This window comes from Pseudorasbora parva, chromosome 22, assembly GCF_024679245.1.
Source record: "Pseudorasbora parva isolate DD20220531a chromosome 22, ASM2467924v1, whole genome shotgun sequence".
Taxonomy (NCBI): domain Eukaryota; kingdom Metazoa; phylum Chordata; class Actinopteri; order Cypriniformes; family Gobionidae; genus Pseudorasbora; species Pseudorasbora parva.
Genome location: NC_090193.1, coordinates 8,244,532 through 8,260,390, shown reverse-complemented (window position 1 = coordinate 8,260,390; position 15,859 = coordinate 8,244,532). Strand labels below are relative to the sequence as shown.

General features: G+C 37.1%; 2 protein-coding genes and 1 long non-coding RNA gene across 6 annotated transcripts in view; 1 reads left to right on the top strand and 2 right to left on the bottom strand.

The window, feature by feature from the left end:
* abca7 (ATP-binding cassette, sub-family A (ABC1), member 7) overlaps positions 1-4,684 on the bottom strand; it is a 38,475-nt gene extending 33,791 nt beyond the window's left edge. The window contains exons 1-5 of the mRNA XM_067430776.1: positions 4,566-4,684; positions 3,512-3,620; positions 3,304-3,397; positions 1,213-1,354; positions 998-1,125 (exon numbers count right to left, since the gene is read on the bottom strand). Of these exons, the coding sequence (XP_067286877.1) occupies positions 998-1,125; positions 1,213-1,354; positions 3,304-3,397; positions 3,512-3,577 (430 nt within the window). The 5' untranslated portion in view covers positions 3,578-3,620; positions 4,566-4,684. The remainder of the gene's footprint in view (positions 1-997; positions 1,126-1,212; positions 1,355-3,303; positions 3,398-3,511; positions 3,621-4,565) is intronic.
* Positions 4,685-4,818: 134 nt separating this feature from the next.
* Positions 4,819-9,294, top strand: LOC137058031 (uncharacterized). 2 transcript variants are annotated; one of them, XR_010900573.1, is made up of 4 exons: positions 4,819-4,864; positions 7,788-7,908; positions 8,381-8,520; positions 8,610-9,294. It is a non-coding gene; the product is annotated as an uncharacterized lncRNA (long non-coding RNA). The 2 variants fall into 2 exon arrangements; XR_010900572.1 differs by having other exon boundaries at positions 8,381-9,294.
* si:ch73-40i7.5 (amyloid-beta A4 precursor protein-binding family A member 3) lies at positions 5,067-15,801 on the bottom strand. Of its 3 annotated transcripts, XM_067431180.1 has the most exons (11): positions 15,665-15,801; positions 14,144-15,259; positions 12,618-12,651; positions 12,379-12,524; positions 11,839-11,925; positions 11,575-11,751; positions 9,303-9,482; positions 7,769-7,981; positions 7,566-7,685; positions 7,339-7,479; positions 5,067-5,664 (listed from the first exon to the last, which is right to left on the bottom strand). In XM_067431180.1, exons 2-11 carry the CDS (start codon positions 15,173-15,175, stop codon positions 5,593-5,595), a joined length of 2,202 nt encoding a protein of 733 aa, XP_067287281.1. In that variant the 5' UTR covers positions 15,176-15,259; positions 15,665-15,801; the 3' UTR covers positions 5,067-5,592. The 3 variants fall into 3 exon arrangements, with proteins under 3 accessions (XP_067287281.1, XP_067287282.1, XP_067287280.1); XM_067431181.1 differs by lacking the exon at positions 15,665-15,801 and having other exon boundaries at positions 12,618-12,648; positions 14,144-15,330; XM_067431179.1 differs by lacking the exon at positions 15,665-15,801 and having other exon boundaries at positions 14,144-15,328.
* Positions 15,802-15,859: the final 58 nt, after the last annotated feature.

The following is a 15,859-nucleotide window of genomic DNA, read 5'->3' as shown; positions in this document are numbered from 1 at the left end:
ATATACATTATTTTGTTTAGGATTTGTGTTGTTTATTGCACATACAACACAAATCCTAAACAAAATGTGGCCAGTAGGTATGTGCAATGCACTGAATGTGTACTTGCTGAGTTCATTAAAAAAGAGGATTATATGACTTTCTTAGAACAAAAAGAAAAGCATTACTTCAGATATTTGCCAGAGAAGCATTATTTTGTATCTAAGCACAACCTGAGACACTGTTGACATCTCTAGATGAAAGTCTTTTTCTCAGAAACATACACACACAAAAAAAACAAAAGAAACTTTAAACAAGTCTCCATGTGTTCTCCATTTTATCTGTCTTTGAGAAACGACTTGGAAAACTCTCCCAGAGGTTCATGATAAATCTACAACTGTGCAATCCAAAGTGTGCTGACTTATGGGGTGTTAGTGTGGTTCTCTAGCTGCACCATAGCTGAACAGCAGAGGATTCAGAGGGTGGTGAAAACTGCTAGAGATTTCAACTGTGTACACCTCCCGTCTCCCGCTGTCTGTGTAGGACACACAACATCATAAGAGACTGGTTCCATCCAGCACACACCTTGTTTCACCTGCTACCATCGGGTGGGAGGCACAGGTCTCTTTAAGCCAGAACCACCAGAATGGCCAACAGCCTCTACCCCCAGGCAGTTAGACTGCTGAATAAGCACTGTTCCCCTCTCCCCCCTCCACTCACTTAATCCTTCTATTATGTATATTGTCCAACAATTGCAATAACTGAGAACTGGACTTTGCATTGCTGCAGCACACACAATTACACACTTTTTCCTGGTTACTAGTGATTCTTAACCTCATACACCCTATTCCCTTGTCTGCTTTATGTCGTATATGTGCAATCTCTTGCACTTCATTAAATTGCAGTTAATTGATGCTCTAATGTAATCTCATTGTATCATAGCAATGAAAATAAAGTATATTAATCTCTTATATGGGATTTTATGCTTTTACAATGAGACATTTGATCAACATGTCATACTTGGCCAGGCATCTGGTCTTTCCCCGAGTCTCTGGATTGCTTGTGACAGGTCTTGTAGCCCGGAGAGGGCCGTCCGGTTACCACTGATTGTCAGGACACTCCTGATATCGACCAAAAGACGAGAGAGTCTGAAAACGAGAGAATAAACCCCCTATTAATGGCCAAAAAAAAAAAAGAATACAATATTCATGACACTGTAAGGAAAAGCATCTCACATGGAGTTGTCAAAGTTGTTCACTTGTCCGGGTGTTTCTCCTGAAGTGGGGTGATGAAAACAGGGGTTGTTGACATTGCAGATGATGCCCTGAACCCATGCCAGTGTGCCTGCTGAAGGAAGGGCCTTGTTGGGAAAGTGACCTGAAATGGAAAAAAGGAACAAGCAACATTTAAAGGGTTAGTTCACTCAAAAATGAAAATTGTGTCATTAATGTCATTGCTGCGGAGTCGCGAATCCGAATGACAACAGACCTTGAAGAGAAGACAATGCTGAATAAAGTCGTAGTTTTTGTTATTTTTGGACCAAATTGTTTTTCCGATGCTTCAGAAAATTTTAACTAAACCACACATCTTCACATGGACTACTTTGATTATGTTTTTATTCCCTTTCTGGACATGGACAGTATACTGTACATACATTTTCAATGGAGGGACAGAAAGCTCTCAGACTGAATATAAAATATCTTAAACTGTGTTCCGAAGATATACCGAGGTCTTACAGGTGTGGAACGACATGAAGGTCATTAATGACATAATTTTCATTTTTGGGTGAACTAACCTTTAATGTGAGATAGAAATGGCTCATTTTAAGGTAATAAAAATATAACGGTTCATTATATAAGGTCTTCATACACCATTGAAAACAGTTATTATATTGCATTTCTGTCAAATAGATCCTCATAAATATAACACACTGCACCTTTAACTAGATATAAGATAATTTCCACTGCAGATTAAAAAAAAAAAACAATTCCTTATTTTGAAATAAGAAATATTTCCGTCATAATTGTGTGATATAAAGCAAATGAGTGTTTCTGGGGAAATAAACAATTACTTCCATCACCTATAATATTTAACACTTCTTAGAGAAATGTGCAACAGTCCTGCAGAGATTCGTTTAATTTATTATGGCCATATTTATTAAACCAGAAAATATGACCATATCACACCAGTCCTCAGGTCTTAACACTGGCTTCCAGTTCTATTTAGGATCGATTTTAAAGTACTATTACTTGTTTATAAATCACTCAATGACATGGGACCTCAATACATTGCAGATATGCTGTTTAAATACAAACCCGACAGATCCCTTAGATCATCAGGATCAAGTCAGTTAGAAATACCAAGAGTTCACTCAAAGCAAGGAGAGTCTGCGTTTCGCTATTATGCCAGCCGCAGTTGGAACCGGCTTCCTGAACAGATCAGATGTGCTCCAACAGTAGCCACATTCAAATCCAGACTCAAAACACATCTGTTTAGCTGTGCATTTACTGATTGAGCACTGTGCCACTGTACGTCCGACTGATTGCACCATATCTTATGTGTTTATTCTTTTTATAATTGTTTTAGTTTACCTTTGTTCATATCTTTGGTTATTGTTATTTTATATGTTCATTTGAGTTAAATATGATGAGTAAAAACTGGGTTTGATGGAAATAGCAAGTTTGACAAAAAGGTTTGAGTATGTGGAAATCTGTGGAAAGGTATGATGAGTGAAAATGGGTTTAACAAGAAGGTTCCTGAGTAAAAATCAGGGAATAATGATTGAAATGGATGTTATGAATGAGAAAGAAATGAATGAGAGGTGTTCTAATTAAAATGGTACATGTATGTAGACTGTAAAGTGAAGAATGTTTTATTTTTATTTTAGACCACAATTGTGTAGCTGAACATTTTATTATTATTATTATTATTATTATTATTATTATTATTATTTTAATTATCTTTACAACTGTTTTAATTATTCTTGTTTTTTTAAATTTTTAATTCTTACACATGGTATTATTTTTTCTCATGCTTGTTAGCACTATTTTAATTAATTTCTCTGTAAAGCACTTTGAATTGCCAGTGGGTATGAAATGTGCTATACAAACAAACTTGCCTTGCCTTGCCTTGCCTTGCCTTCCCTTCCCTTGCAAAAAAAATAATTTGACTAAATTTTCTTCAGGTGAGCCGTCAAGAAGGTCATGATTATAAACAATGTCACAAGGGCTCAACAATGTCCTGATTTTCAGTGTAGCTAATCAGCTTTGCTTCCCTGCCACCTGCTAAGAGAGGAGGGCAACCCTCTCGCTCAGGGCGTCACTTACACTGGCTCTGTTTATATGGCGGATGTGATTGCCGGACAGCAATGAGGATGAGGAAGAGAAAGAGCGGCCACAGCAGTTCAATAATCAGTTGGACCTGTAAGGAAAGAAAAAGAGACAATAATCATATTTAACGACACTCCTCACTCTATACCGAGTATTTGACAGAGTGTGTGAGTGTTTTGCAGCTGGAAGAGTAAAGAAAGGACACCTTGTTTCTCCTGCGGTACGTGAAGTTTTTCCACAGCAGCAGATAAAGCTGCGTTCCAATGGCCATGATGGACGGCACAGAACTATGCAACCATGGTAACAGAGGAAACCTACAACAAAAACTGGTTTTACTCCACTATGCAAATACGAAGACATATACAACTTTACACTCTAAGCCAAGAAGCCATTCAAAAAAAGCTTCTTCTGTGGAAGACAAAATTAGATATTAAGCAAGATTTTCACACTGAAGTTCTCCAAACAATTAAACTGAACGTTGGCCAGAAGCTGTCAAGCTCTAAAAACATCATTGTACAATTACTATAACTACACTCCAGTTCAATTTTGTTAAATAAAATAATAATTTGATGTTATTCTAATCATTTGATTTATTGTAGCTCTCAAATCTGTCTCATTGTGTGATTTGAATATGCAAATATTAAAATTAGTGCATCTGGGTTACAACAAAACTGTTAATTTGTTAGAGTTGTTAAAAGTTAAAAAGACATGATCTCTTGAGCTTTGACTGTCACTTCCTTTTCTTGAAATCCTCATTATACTAATTGGCTTAACAGAGCCAAGGCAAATACATCTCCTCCAAAATGGGCACAGCAAAATACAGCACGAGCTTGTGTAAGACAGAAAATGGTAATTTAATGATTGAAAGTATTGTGCTACTTTTGTTTGGACAAAATGTTCAAATTGTCTATATTGCCGATTTCAAAATCCTTAATTACCTAAAGACCGTTTACTGTAACTGACATAATTGACTTCACACTCTTTACAGACACACGAAATAAAACATTTAATATAATAGGCCTATTTAAAAAATAAGGCCTCATTTGAGCAGTATATTCTAGAAATTAGAATTAGAAATCATTTTACCGATTTTCCTTAGTGTTCTATAATACAGTATACTTTAGGGATACAATAATTTGTAATTAATATTTAATGAACCTTTTATTGCAGGTAATTTCATGTCGAATAATTCATAGTAATGTAGTTTTAGCTATTAATGTCTATGAACAACACAGTAATCTCGGGTAGAACGCTGTTACCTTTCGTTTTATCCAAAACTTCATTTGCCTCATGAATTTATCCGGTCTGCTGCAGTCTTCTGCAGTCCGTGGCCGTGCGCGCTGCCGGTGTTACAAGATCACTTTGAGGAAGCACCAACATGGGCGGGGCTTTCATTCAAAACATTGAAACCACATTGAGATTGTAACCAATAGAGAGCGCTGCATTCCGGACATGTAGCCAATCATTTGCTTTGTGGTCATTTAACGCCCGCCCATTTTAGACTTTACATAAGCCCTGCGCAATTTCCGGGACCTGTACCGTGAGCCTGTCTGGAAATGTAATTATCTTTTTATACATTTTATAATTCTGCATATATCCCGTGATGATTTATCCTGCCCATTATCGATGTCTTGAAAATGAATGATATTTTAAATAGTTAAACAAATAAAAAAAGCTTTAATATAAAAAAATATAAGATACATCTTAGAACAGTAATACCGTCCTCTTTAAACAATTAAACACACAAATCAAGAAAGAAGGTCTTTATGCATCTTTAATAAACATCCAATACAGCAGTTATTAAAATATACCTCTCTATATATAGCTAAAAACAACCCTGGCATAATCAAGGTCCATTCATTTTTACAGGCACTAAATCTTGAGCTCTGTAAAGAGCATGTAAACCCTTAAAAACCACTGCACATCAAATCTGTAATGAGATATCGCAGAAGTGCTGGAAGCTTGAGATGGAAGGCTCAAGGTTATTTAAGATTCATTTTAAGTGTGGATTCTAATGCATAGTCATTTAGAAAGGAGGCGTTTCTTGTCAGGCACCATGGCTTAGCAGCGAGAGCAAAAACAAATGTACACATAATAACCAGCAGTTAAATAACCAGCTCTAAAACAGCTTTAAAATGGAGGTCCATGATCTATAACATTTACACTGTTCATCTTTAATACATCTGCTAAAGGACAGAGTTTAAATAAAATAACTTCTCTACACTTCAGTCAAGTGTTCAGTGGTAAACTTGCATGTGACCGAGAGAACCTGAGGGGATCCGCCGCCTAAAGGAACACGGGCTGATCTAGGCCAGTCAGGAGACGGTAGGTTGATGTTGGCATAGTCTTCAGATGAATCTGTTACAAATTAGATAAAAATATATTCATCTGCAAAAAGAGCATATTCATTGGTCTCCACTTTTTCAGTTTAGTTTAACTAAATGTATTTTTCTTAAAATATTTACAGTACACACACTTACAAATACTTACAGTACTTACTTACTTAAAAAGGTACTGGCTAATATAAAGTTACTAGGGGTAGTATCCCCTAGTAACTCCCCGATTAGTATCTATTTATTACCCAGTTATTGTAATTACTATAATAAGTATACGGTTGCAAGAAAAAGTATGTGAACCACTTGCAGAATCTGAAAATGGGAATAATCTTAACAAAATCAATGTTTTTTTGATTATTAGTACGGTGTGTCATTACCTGGATGACCCACGGCTGTTTTTATTTTGTGATGGTTGCTCTTGAGGCTCTTGTTTGTCCTGAGCAGTTAAACTGCCCAATGTTCTTCAGAAAAATTCTCCAGGTCCTGCAAACTCTTCAGTTTTCCAGCATTTTTTTCATATTTGAGCCCTCTCCAGCAGTAACTGTATGATTTTCAGATCCATCTTTTCACACTGAGGACAATTGAGGGACTCAAACACTATTAAAGAAGGTTCAAACTTTCACTGATGCTCCAAAAGAAAACATGATGCATTAAGAGCCGGGGGGTGGGGGGCTTATTGAATTTGAAGATCAAGGTAATTTGTACTTAATTTGTCTTCCCAGGAACATTTACTTATCTTCTGTTGCTTCTAAAGAGCAACACTAAATGGAAGAAGAAGAAAAAAAGAGCAAAAAAAAAGAAAAGATTTGGACATCTTCATCCTGTTCAAAAGTGTTCACCCCCGGCTTTACTTCAGATGCATCAGTGAATGTTTGAACCTTTTTTAATAGTTGTGTTTGAGTCCCACAATGGTCCTCGGTGTGAAAAGATGGATCTGAAAATCATACAGTCACTGCTGGAGAGGGCTTCAAATATGAAAAAGATGCTGGAAAACTGAAGAGTTTGCAGGACCTGGAGGATTTATCTGAAGAACATTGGCAGTTTAACTGCTCAGGACAAACAAGAGACTCAAGAGCAACCATCACAAAAAAAAAACAGCCGTGGATCATCCAGGTAAGGACACACAGTACTCTGAGAATCAATGGTTCATAAACTTTTGAACTGGTCATTTTTAATAAATGCAGCTATTTTTTTGTCTTGTGGACTATATTTTAAATAAAATTATGTAAAATATCTTATTCAGGGCAGCACTAAATAAAAAATAACGCATTTTGTATTATCGCTTTCATTTTGTTAAAATTATTAGCATTTTCACAGATTCTGCAAGCGGTTCACATTTTTTCTTGCAACTGTAGGATGTAAACAGGGAACAGGACTGTAAAATAAAGTGCAGCCATTTATTGTATTATAGAATTTAATAGCCAGGAAAAAAGCAATACTGGTGAATGTTTTTGAATTTGGTTTTTGACTCAATTTTTGAAAATTCTGCAAAGCAATAAAAACACACTAAAACAGATAAACATTTGGTTTGAAATCCAATTTAAGGCTGATGTTTTAGAGTGTGCTGAAATCTGAATGATCATATCCCGTATCATATATCATATCTTCATATCATATTTCAAGAAGTTCTTTTAATCATTCTTGCTGTAGTACAAAAGTGTGCAATATTATTTCAAGTCAAATACACTCCCCCTACCTCTCCTACAGCACTGGACAGGATGTGGATGATTTTCTCGTGAGGTGTAGCAACGACACTCTGTCCATTGATCTCAATGATACGATGACCAACTCGAATGCCGCCCCGCTCAGCTATTCCGCCCCGCATTAAACTGCAAATCTATTGCGGAAGTCATGTTAGCAGAAACAGAATTGCATATACTCAATAAAGCTTCACCAACATAGTGGTTGTAAACAGTTGCTTACAATCCCGTCCTCCACGCTGAAGCCCAGCTGATATTTGGGGTCTGGACGCTTAATGATCGCCATGGTGACAGGTGGACAGTGAACGATGCTCAGCTTTATCATCGACAGGTTCTTTAAATCCTGGCGAAAACAAATATCTACATTTTGGCACGAGACGCAGTGTTTTAATTGTTGTGGACTGCTTTATGTCTGGTTGATCTTACTCGTATGATACTTTGGCAGGTGGCGATGGGGAGGCCCACCAGACTGGTGCCATTAACAGACATGATGCGATCCCCGATGCTCAGCTCGCCGGAACGTTCTGCAGGGCCGCCGTGCAGCAGGTTGGCTACCACCACTGTCGGTAAGATAGAGCCCCAGCCAGACTCCACAATCGCAACGCCTAATATCTCTCCAGCCTTTTTTGAAATGCATACCTAAAAATAAAAAAGAGGGGAATGTTTTTTTTCATGCCATCTAGCCATAGTTAAGTAAAAAATAAAGGGCCTTTCACACTGAGTGCGTTTAAGAGACGCAAATGTACTTCACGATGACACTCTTGAATCTAGATCCCCATGGAGCAATTCACACTGACAAGTGTTTTGGTTTTTGACCAGCGTGCCAACTTTTTTTCCCTCGCCCATACATATTTATTCTTTCTTAGATGTTCTTTAGGTTATCATTTCTATTCATTTTCCATTGCAAAGGTTTCGATTTTAAAACCTTGAAACCGTATATGGTTTCGTCCATGCAGTCAGACAGCTCATTTTCTCTCTCTCTCTCTCTCTCTCTCTCTCTCTCTCTCTCTCTCTCTCTCTCTCTCTAACAATGCTTAGGTAGGTGGTACGTGTCAAAGTAACATCCTTATGGATGGCAGGAACCATGGTTTCCCAGCAGAACATTGCCCAAATCATCACACTGCCTCCGCCAGCTTGCCTTCTTCCCATAGTGCATCCTGGTGCCATGTTATCCCCAGGTAAGAGACACACATGCACCCGACTAGCCACGTGATGTAAAAGAAAACATGATTCATCAGACCAGGCCACCTTTTTCAATTGCTCCGAGGTCCATTTCTGATTCTCACGTGGACACAGTTGGCGCTTTCGGGAGTGGACAGGGGTCAGCATGGGCAACCTGACTGGTCTGCAGCAATGTCGCCTCATGCACAACAAACTGCGATGCACGGTGTATTCTGACACCTTTCTATCAGAATGAGCCTTAACTTCTAGTCTAGATAATCAGAGCTATTCACTTCATCTGCCATAATGTTATGCCTGATCGGTGTATGTTCAGTATGTTTCCTTCATATGGCTCAGGGTATGAGAAATGATAAGCAAGTGTAACATTGAGTTTATTATAAAACACTACAAATAATGAACAGCTGCCCATTATTACAAAAAACAAAACAAAACAAAAAAACCTTTACATCGCAGTCGGAAGTTATTACACACACTCCATTATGGTTTTCTGTGTAGTACCAAAGTAGTTTTATTTATCTTAATTTACTGTTGTATGTTGTACAGCGGACAAGGTCGTGGCCAAATGGGAAAACCTACGAGATAGATACATGAGGAAATATATATTATCAGTCAGCGGCACCAATCACGCAGACATGAATTAACTGAAGGCAATCAATAGTTTTGCATTCAGTGTGAAAGCTCCGTTTATCAGCGATTCGTTTAGCTTTATCGCTACGCACTCAGATTGAAAGGCAACAGCTTTCAGCAAAGATCCATATAGAAAAGAAGACATCCTTACCTCTCTGATGTTTTCAGAGCAGGAAAAGTGAACCAGGTCTCCGTTATAAAGTTCCTGAGTGCCGAGATAATCGCTGTACTCGCCTGGCCTCAGATCACTAGCTTTAATTCCGTTAGTGTGCAGAAACTGCTGGTATGCAACACCAAAAGCCTGACCAATGGCCTGAGCAATGATCTGAGCCTAAAGAAGACACACATAAAGTATTATGAAAGTTAAATGAAATCCTCAAACAACATATTTATGTGTAAATGCATAATAAAACCGTACAATAATGACAATGGAATGGTTTTTGCCGGTAGACATCACACGAAAATATGTACAACATTTGAGAGTAGCGATGGACGATATATATATATATATATATATATATATATATATATATATATATATATATACACACATATACATATACACACAGTACAGGCCAAAAGTTTGGACACATTACTATTTGTAATGTTTTTGAAATAAGTTTCTTCTGCTCATCAAGATCATTTATTTGATCAAAAATACAACAAAAAAAAATTATATTGTGATATATTATTACAATTTATAATATTTGGTTTTCAATTTATTATCCTTTAAATTATCATTTATTTCTGTGATGCAAAGCTGAATTTTCAGGATGGTTACTCCAGTCTTCAGTGATCATGATCCTTCAGAAATCATTCTAATATTCAATTTATTATGAGTGTTGGAAACAGTTCTGCTGCCTAATATATTTGATGAATAGAAAGATTCAAAAGAACTGCATTTATTCAAAATAAAAACATATAGTCAAATAATATAAATCTCCTTTACTATCAATTTTTATCAATTTAACACATCCTTGCTGAATAAAATTATTGATTTATTTCACACACAAAAAAAAAATTACTGACCAGTAATGTATATTGTTGTTACAAAAGATTTCTATTTTTAAAATATTTGCTTCTTTTTTTTTATTCATCAAAGTATTATAAAAACAGTATCACAGGTTATGAAAAAATATTAAGAAGCAGAAGTGTTTCCAACTTTGAAAATGAACCATCATATTAGAATGATTTCTGAAGGATCACAATTTTCACTGACCTGAAAATTCAGCTTTCCATCACAGAAATAAATGATCATTTAAATTGTAATAAATTGAAAATCAATTATTTTAAATTGTAATATATCACAATATTTTAAAAAATGCTGTATTTTTGATCAAATAAATGCAGGCTTGAAGAGCAGAAGAAACTTCTTTCAAAAACATTACAAATAGTAATGTGTCCAAACGTTTGGCCTGTACTGTATATTATATGAACACCATACTAATACTGTATTTGACCCCACTTTCGCCTTCAGAACTGCCTTAATTCTACGTGGCATTGATTCAACAAGGTGCTGATAGCATTCTTTAGAAATATTGGCCCATATTGATAGGATAGCATCTTGCAGTTGATGGAGATTTGTGGGATGCACATCCAGGGGACGAACCTCCCGTTCCACCACATCCCAAAGATGCTCTATTGGGTTGAGATCTGGTGACTGTGGGGGCCATTTTAGTACACTGAACTCATTGTCATGTTCAAGAAACTAATTTGAAATGATTCAAGCTTTGTGACATGGTGCATTATCCGGCTGGAAGTAGCCATCAGAGGATAGGTACATGATGTTCATAAAGGGATGGACATGGTCAGAAACAATGCTCAGGTAGGCCATGACATTTAAACGTGCCCATTTGGCACTAAGGGGCCTAAAGTGTGCCAAGAAAACAGCCCCACACCATTACACCACCACCACCAGCCTGCACAGTGGTAACAAGGCATGATGATCCATGTTCTCATTCTGTTTACGCAAAATTCTGACTCTACCATCTGAATGTTGCGATTCGATGCGATGCGTTGATTCATAACCGTTCAAAACTTTGTTTTGAAATCAGCCCATCACTATACAAGTCGTTATTGAAATTATTTTTTTTTTGCACACAAAAACTATTCTCGTCACTTCATGAAATTATTGTAGAATCACTGTAGTGAGATGGGCTTTGTAACGACGTCTTTAGTGCCTTTATGGGTCTTGAGGGAGGAAAAGACATTGGTGTCAAAGAAGGCCTGTCTGAGTCATCGGATTTCAACAAAAATATCTTCATTTGTGTTCTGAAGATGAACGGAGGTCTTACAGGTGTCGAACGACATTAGGGTAAGTAATTAATGAGAGAATTTTCATTTTTGGGTGAACTAACCCTTTAACTGTAAGTCGCTTGTAAAAAAGTGTCTGGTAAATGAATAATTGTAATTATTTGACTCACATCCTCTGAAGAAAAGACATGGCAGATCATCCAGCACTTCTTCGGTGGTGCTGCAGAGCTAGCCCCGGAGTCCGCTGACTTGCGATTAGCTGGTTTTCTACGGGCCATCAAAACTACAATCTTCCCAATGTCTGCAATGTATGAAATCATCTGCAGAGCATGGTCCATCATGGCCTCCTGGAAGCGTGAGAGAAATCAGCCACACATCAGGATACAGAACTCACAAAACACAAGACGGACTGTCAGGCATTTTTATTGTCTAACCTGTGTGTCAGCACTCAGTACTTTGATTCTCTGTGTAGAAATGAACAGATCCACCTCCGTCATAGGCTGAGACTCTCCTTCAGGTGCCTAGATATTATATAAATGCACACATGCACATATATGTTGAATTAGCCATGTCAATAGTCTAACTAGATTTTTAGAATGGTGAATACATTCAAAATTGTTGTGGTTGCCTGTGTAAAACCACAATGAAAGGGTGTTGTGGGCAGTTCCTTACTGGTCCAAGTAAAACTGACACTTATATTTTCAACAGGTTGAAACAGGTTGAAAATTAAAAAGCAATTAGTAATGTTTTGCAATGTATTGCATGCCATCGCTTTCCAGCAAATGTGTTTAGGTTTTTACTCCTAAGTTCCTTTTTAATTAAATAACTGTATAATTTTAAATTCATAAAAAATGATCCTTATCATTGAGTCCTGTCATGATACTTAGAAAACTTAAACAGAACAGAACTTAAAAAAGTAAAAATTGCTTTATTAAATAAAAAATGATATATATAAAAATATATGTATTGTAGACCTTGATACGATCCATAGCTTCCTGTGCCTGGGCCATCCGTGCATTAGTGGAGGGATTTTTCTCAGACTGTAATTGTGTAGATCCAAGATATTTAGCTCCAAAGATCACCCCATCCAGGAGGTCTTCAGGGTCACATGGTCCAGGCACTTAGAAGAACAACAAAATGACATTATTTTACATCTATATTGCAAGAGCTATGAAAATAAATAAATACAAATACTTTACGCAGATTTTCCTACCATTCTTATATGCTGGCTGTGTCTCAGGTTCCTGCTAAAAGACAAAAGAAAAGAAAATAAACTCTAAACTCTAGTGATTCCAATGCTCAAGTAAAAAAGTCAGAATTCAAATTTCTGTTTGTGGACATCCCAATTTTATTGAGATATGGGTGTATGATGTCATACATGATATTAAAGTTCTTAGATTACATGAGAATAAAATCTGATCAGATCACAAGTAAATCCATTTCCGCCAGAGAATAAAAAGGATATTTTTATTTTACAATATTGACTATTGCTTGAAATGCTAAGTTTATAAATGTTACCACTTTAAATTAACGTATAGTAGTTCAAACTTTTTCTGAATTACAAGTTTATTTTATCTCACAGTTTTGAGTCACAAACTCTTTTTTTCAGAATTAACATTTCTTAAACAAAATATGCCACTTCTTAATCCAGAAAAATCCTTTCGTCTATGAAATAAGGAAACCCTTAAAGGGGTCATGAATTGAGAAATCAACTTTTTCTTGAGCTTTTGATATATAAAAGGTCACGGTAATATAAGAATATCGGGATCATAAGGAGGTTTTGATCATGTTGTCTGCAATGTACTTGGCCCGATCAGGCGTGCAAAGTAATAAAAAAATAACATTCCAATCAATCGCGGGTGGATGAGAGATAAATCATTGTATTTGTTTTATAAAGACATTTTGCGAGGCCTGTGGGCGAATCATTCTGGTTGCTGTTTACCCACATGCTTACAAAACAATTCCCACATATACTGATGAGGGAGCCGAAGCTCATTAAATATATGAAAATGTCATCAAATCCTAGCCATGGGTCTTTACTTCGGCATGCCCATAAAAACCAAGCGTGCATGAGAGAGCCTCAAAACCAGGGTAGAAATAACCCACCATTACTTATTCATTATGATGTTTTTGAATGTAAAAACCACACAAACGTCATAAGTTGACCTCAGACAAAAGTATACAAATAAAAAAGCCGTGTAATGACCCCTTTAAAAAACATACAGGACTGGTTTCACAGACAAGGCTTAGTTTAAGCCAGGATTAGACCTTAGTTCGATTAGATTCATTTGAGTAGTTTTTTTAACCGTGCCATAGAGAGAAAAAAAATGACTGGTGCGCCTCTTGAGACAAAACAATGGCACTGACATATTTTAAAACATTCCAGTACAATTTGTATTCAGTTAAGACAGCTCAAAAATGCATTTTAATCTTGGACTAGCCTTGTTTTTGAAACCGGTGGATAATCACAACAAATTGAGAGATTGAATTATGAGATGTTCATTTAAAATTGCCAGGTGAACACAGAATTTCTATTTATAAATAAAGTCAAAAATATATAAAGTTGCAATTATCTTATATTTAATCTTTATTTCAGAAACGGCAGAAACTTTTCTGTCAAACAATGGAACACTTATATGGTCAAAAAGTCTGATAATTTAAGTACAAATATCCCACATCTGTAAGGTTAAAATGGAGCACATCCTAACTAACTGCAATTAAAGAGGACTAAAATCTCACCATATCATTGTTTGGGGAGACGGACCGATCCACGTTCTGGCCTTCAGACGCCGCCCATTGATCCTCCTCTGCGATTCCTGAAACCAACAGCTCATCCTGCAGGTGTCTGTGCCAAGCATCCTCACTGTGCGATATAGAGATCATCTCATCTGCATCACTACTCTGCCTTCTGAGACCTGACTTATGTTCGGGGGTCACCAGCGGGGTGTGAACGAACAGCGGGCCAGTTATGGGTTCCTTAGGCTCTGGCTCCTCTAGAAGCTGCAGCAGATCTTTCTGATACTCATGTGAAAAGAGCAAAGCTTCAGGGACGTTCCTATCTGCATTTGCACATGCTGATTGGACACTAAACCCAAGCCCTTGAGAGTAAGCAGCTGCCTCCGCTGAAGTATGCGAATTCTGCAGAGCGCCGTGATTGGTGGAGTCATCATGCGTGCAGTGGGTGGGAGTATCGAAAGGAGTTGATGGATGAAAAAGATGCAGTTGAGTGAGAAGACTTTGAATGTGTGAGTGGTCAATATCGTGTTTCGTAATTTTTTCTTCATTTTTCCCTTTCATCATATCCTGACTCGTATCCTCTGTGTAATTCTCTTTTCTTTCTCGCTGCTCATCCTGTTTTTCAGGCTTGTTCTCACACAGTTCTCTAAACGAAAGCTCTTCGGTTTTGTCAGAAGCTTCGCTGGAGTCTTTAACTCCGTTATCACTTACCACAGACATTGTGTCTTCATTCAACTCTGTGTTGAAATATCCAGGAGCCTCAAAATCTCCAACCGAACTGCTTTCCGCAACCAATCCAGCCTCACTGGAGGAGTCGGACCTCCAGTCCAGTGGTGGGGGCTCTATTGGGTTATAGGAATCCAGATCCTCTAACTCAGGGCTCTGTAGATTTTCACTGAGCAAATTTGTGGATTCAGGAGGGTTAGTTGAGTATCCAGAACCATCAGGAGCCCAATGTGCATCCTGGGCTGAAGCTTCGGTTTGAGAGTTGGGGAAATCATAAGAAGCTCCATTGTAGAGAAAATCATCTGCCATTTCTACTACTAGTAATTCTTTGCCTTAATGAATAACCCTTAAAAAACATTCATTTTTCCATAAGTGCCTTGATCCATGTAAAACCTAAATAACAGACGAAAACACAAGAAGACAACTTTGAAACATACTGTACCAGTCAGAGTTTTGATCACACATAGACAATATGTTTCCACATTCTACAATAGTAAAGTCATAAAAAAGGCAAATAGAAGTATGCAGCTATTCTATAGTGCCCATCAAAGTATCTAAAGTATGTACAGCCACAGAACTTTTTGGTAAGTTAAATCAGTGTGGTCTGCAAAGATAAAGTGTATTGAAATGAAATGAAACACACTTCAGCTGGGTTGACTTTGTATACGTGGATGGTTCAAAGAGCATGACACTAATGTATACAAAGCATGCAAATGTGATTTCTGAATATCTAAACACAAATATGAGAATTATCTTTAAATTAGCGTTAGTTTTATTCAATATAACGACTTAACTTACTTCTCATGTAGATCCCAACAACAATCATCACGCAAATCCTCCACAGTCGCTTAAACGGCTGGAGCTTGGAGACAGACTAAAGGATGTCGTGTTTCAGTAGACATCCTTACAAACTGACGCGATTCATTTTTTTGTAAAGAACAGAAAACTTTTATTCGGGTTTCACTGTGTTATTGTGCAGCTCCAGAAAAACTT

Bases quoted from the DNA above. Each gene is read 5' to 3' on its own strand.
- si:ch73-40i7.5 (XM_067431180.1), bottom strand. From the start codon at position 15,175: ATGGCAGATGATTTTCTCTACAATGGAGCTTCTTATGATTTCCCCAAC. The intron at 9,483-11,574 runs GTGAGTCAAATA...TGTCTTCTTTAG, and splicing joins ATGTCTTTTCTTCAGAGGAT to GCTCAGATCATTGCTCAGGC. The intron at 7,480-7,565 runs GTAAGCAACTGT...CTTCCGCAATAG, and splicing joins TCAGCGTGGAGGACGGGATT to ATTTGCAGTTTAATGCGGGG.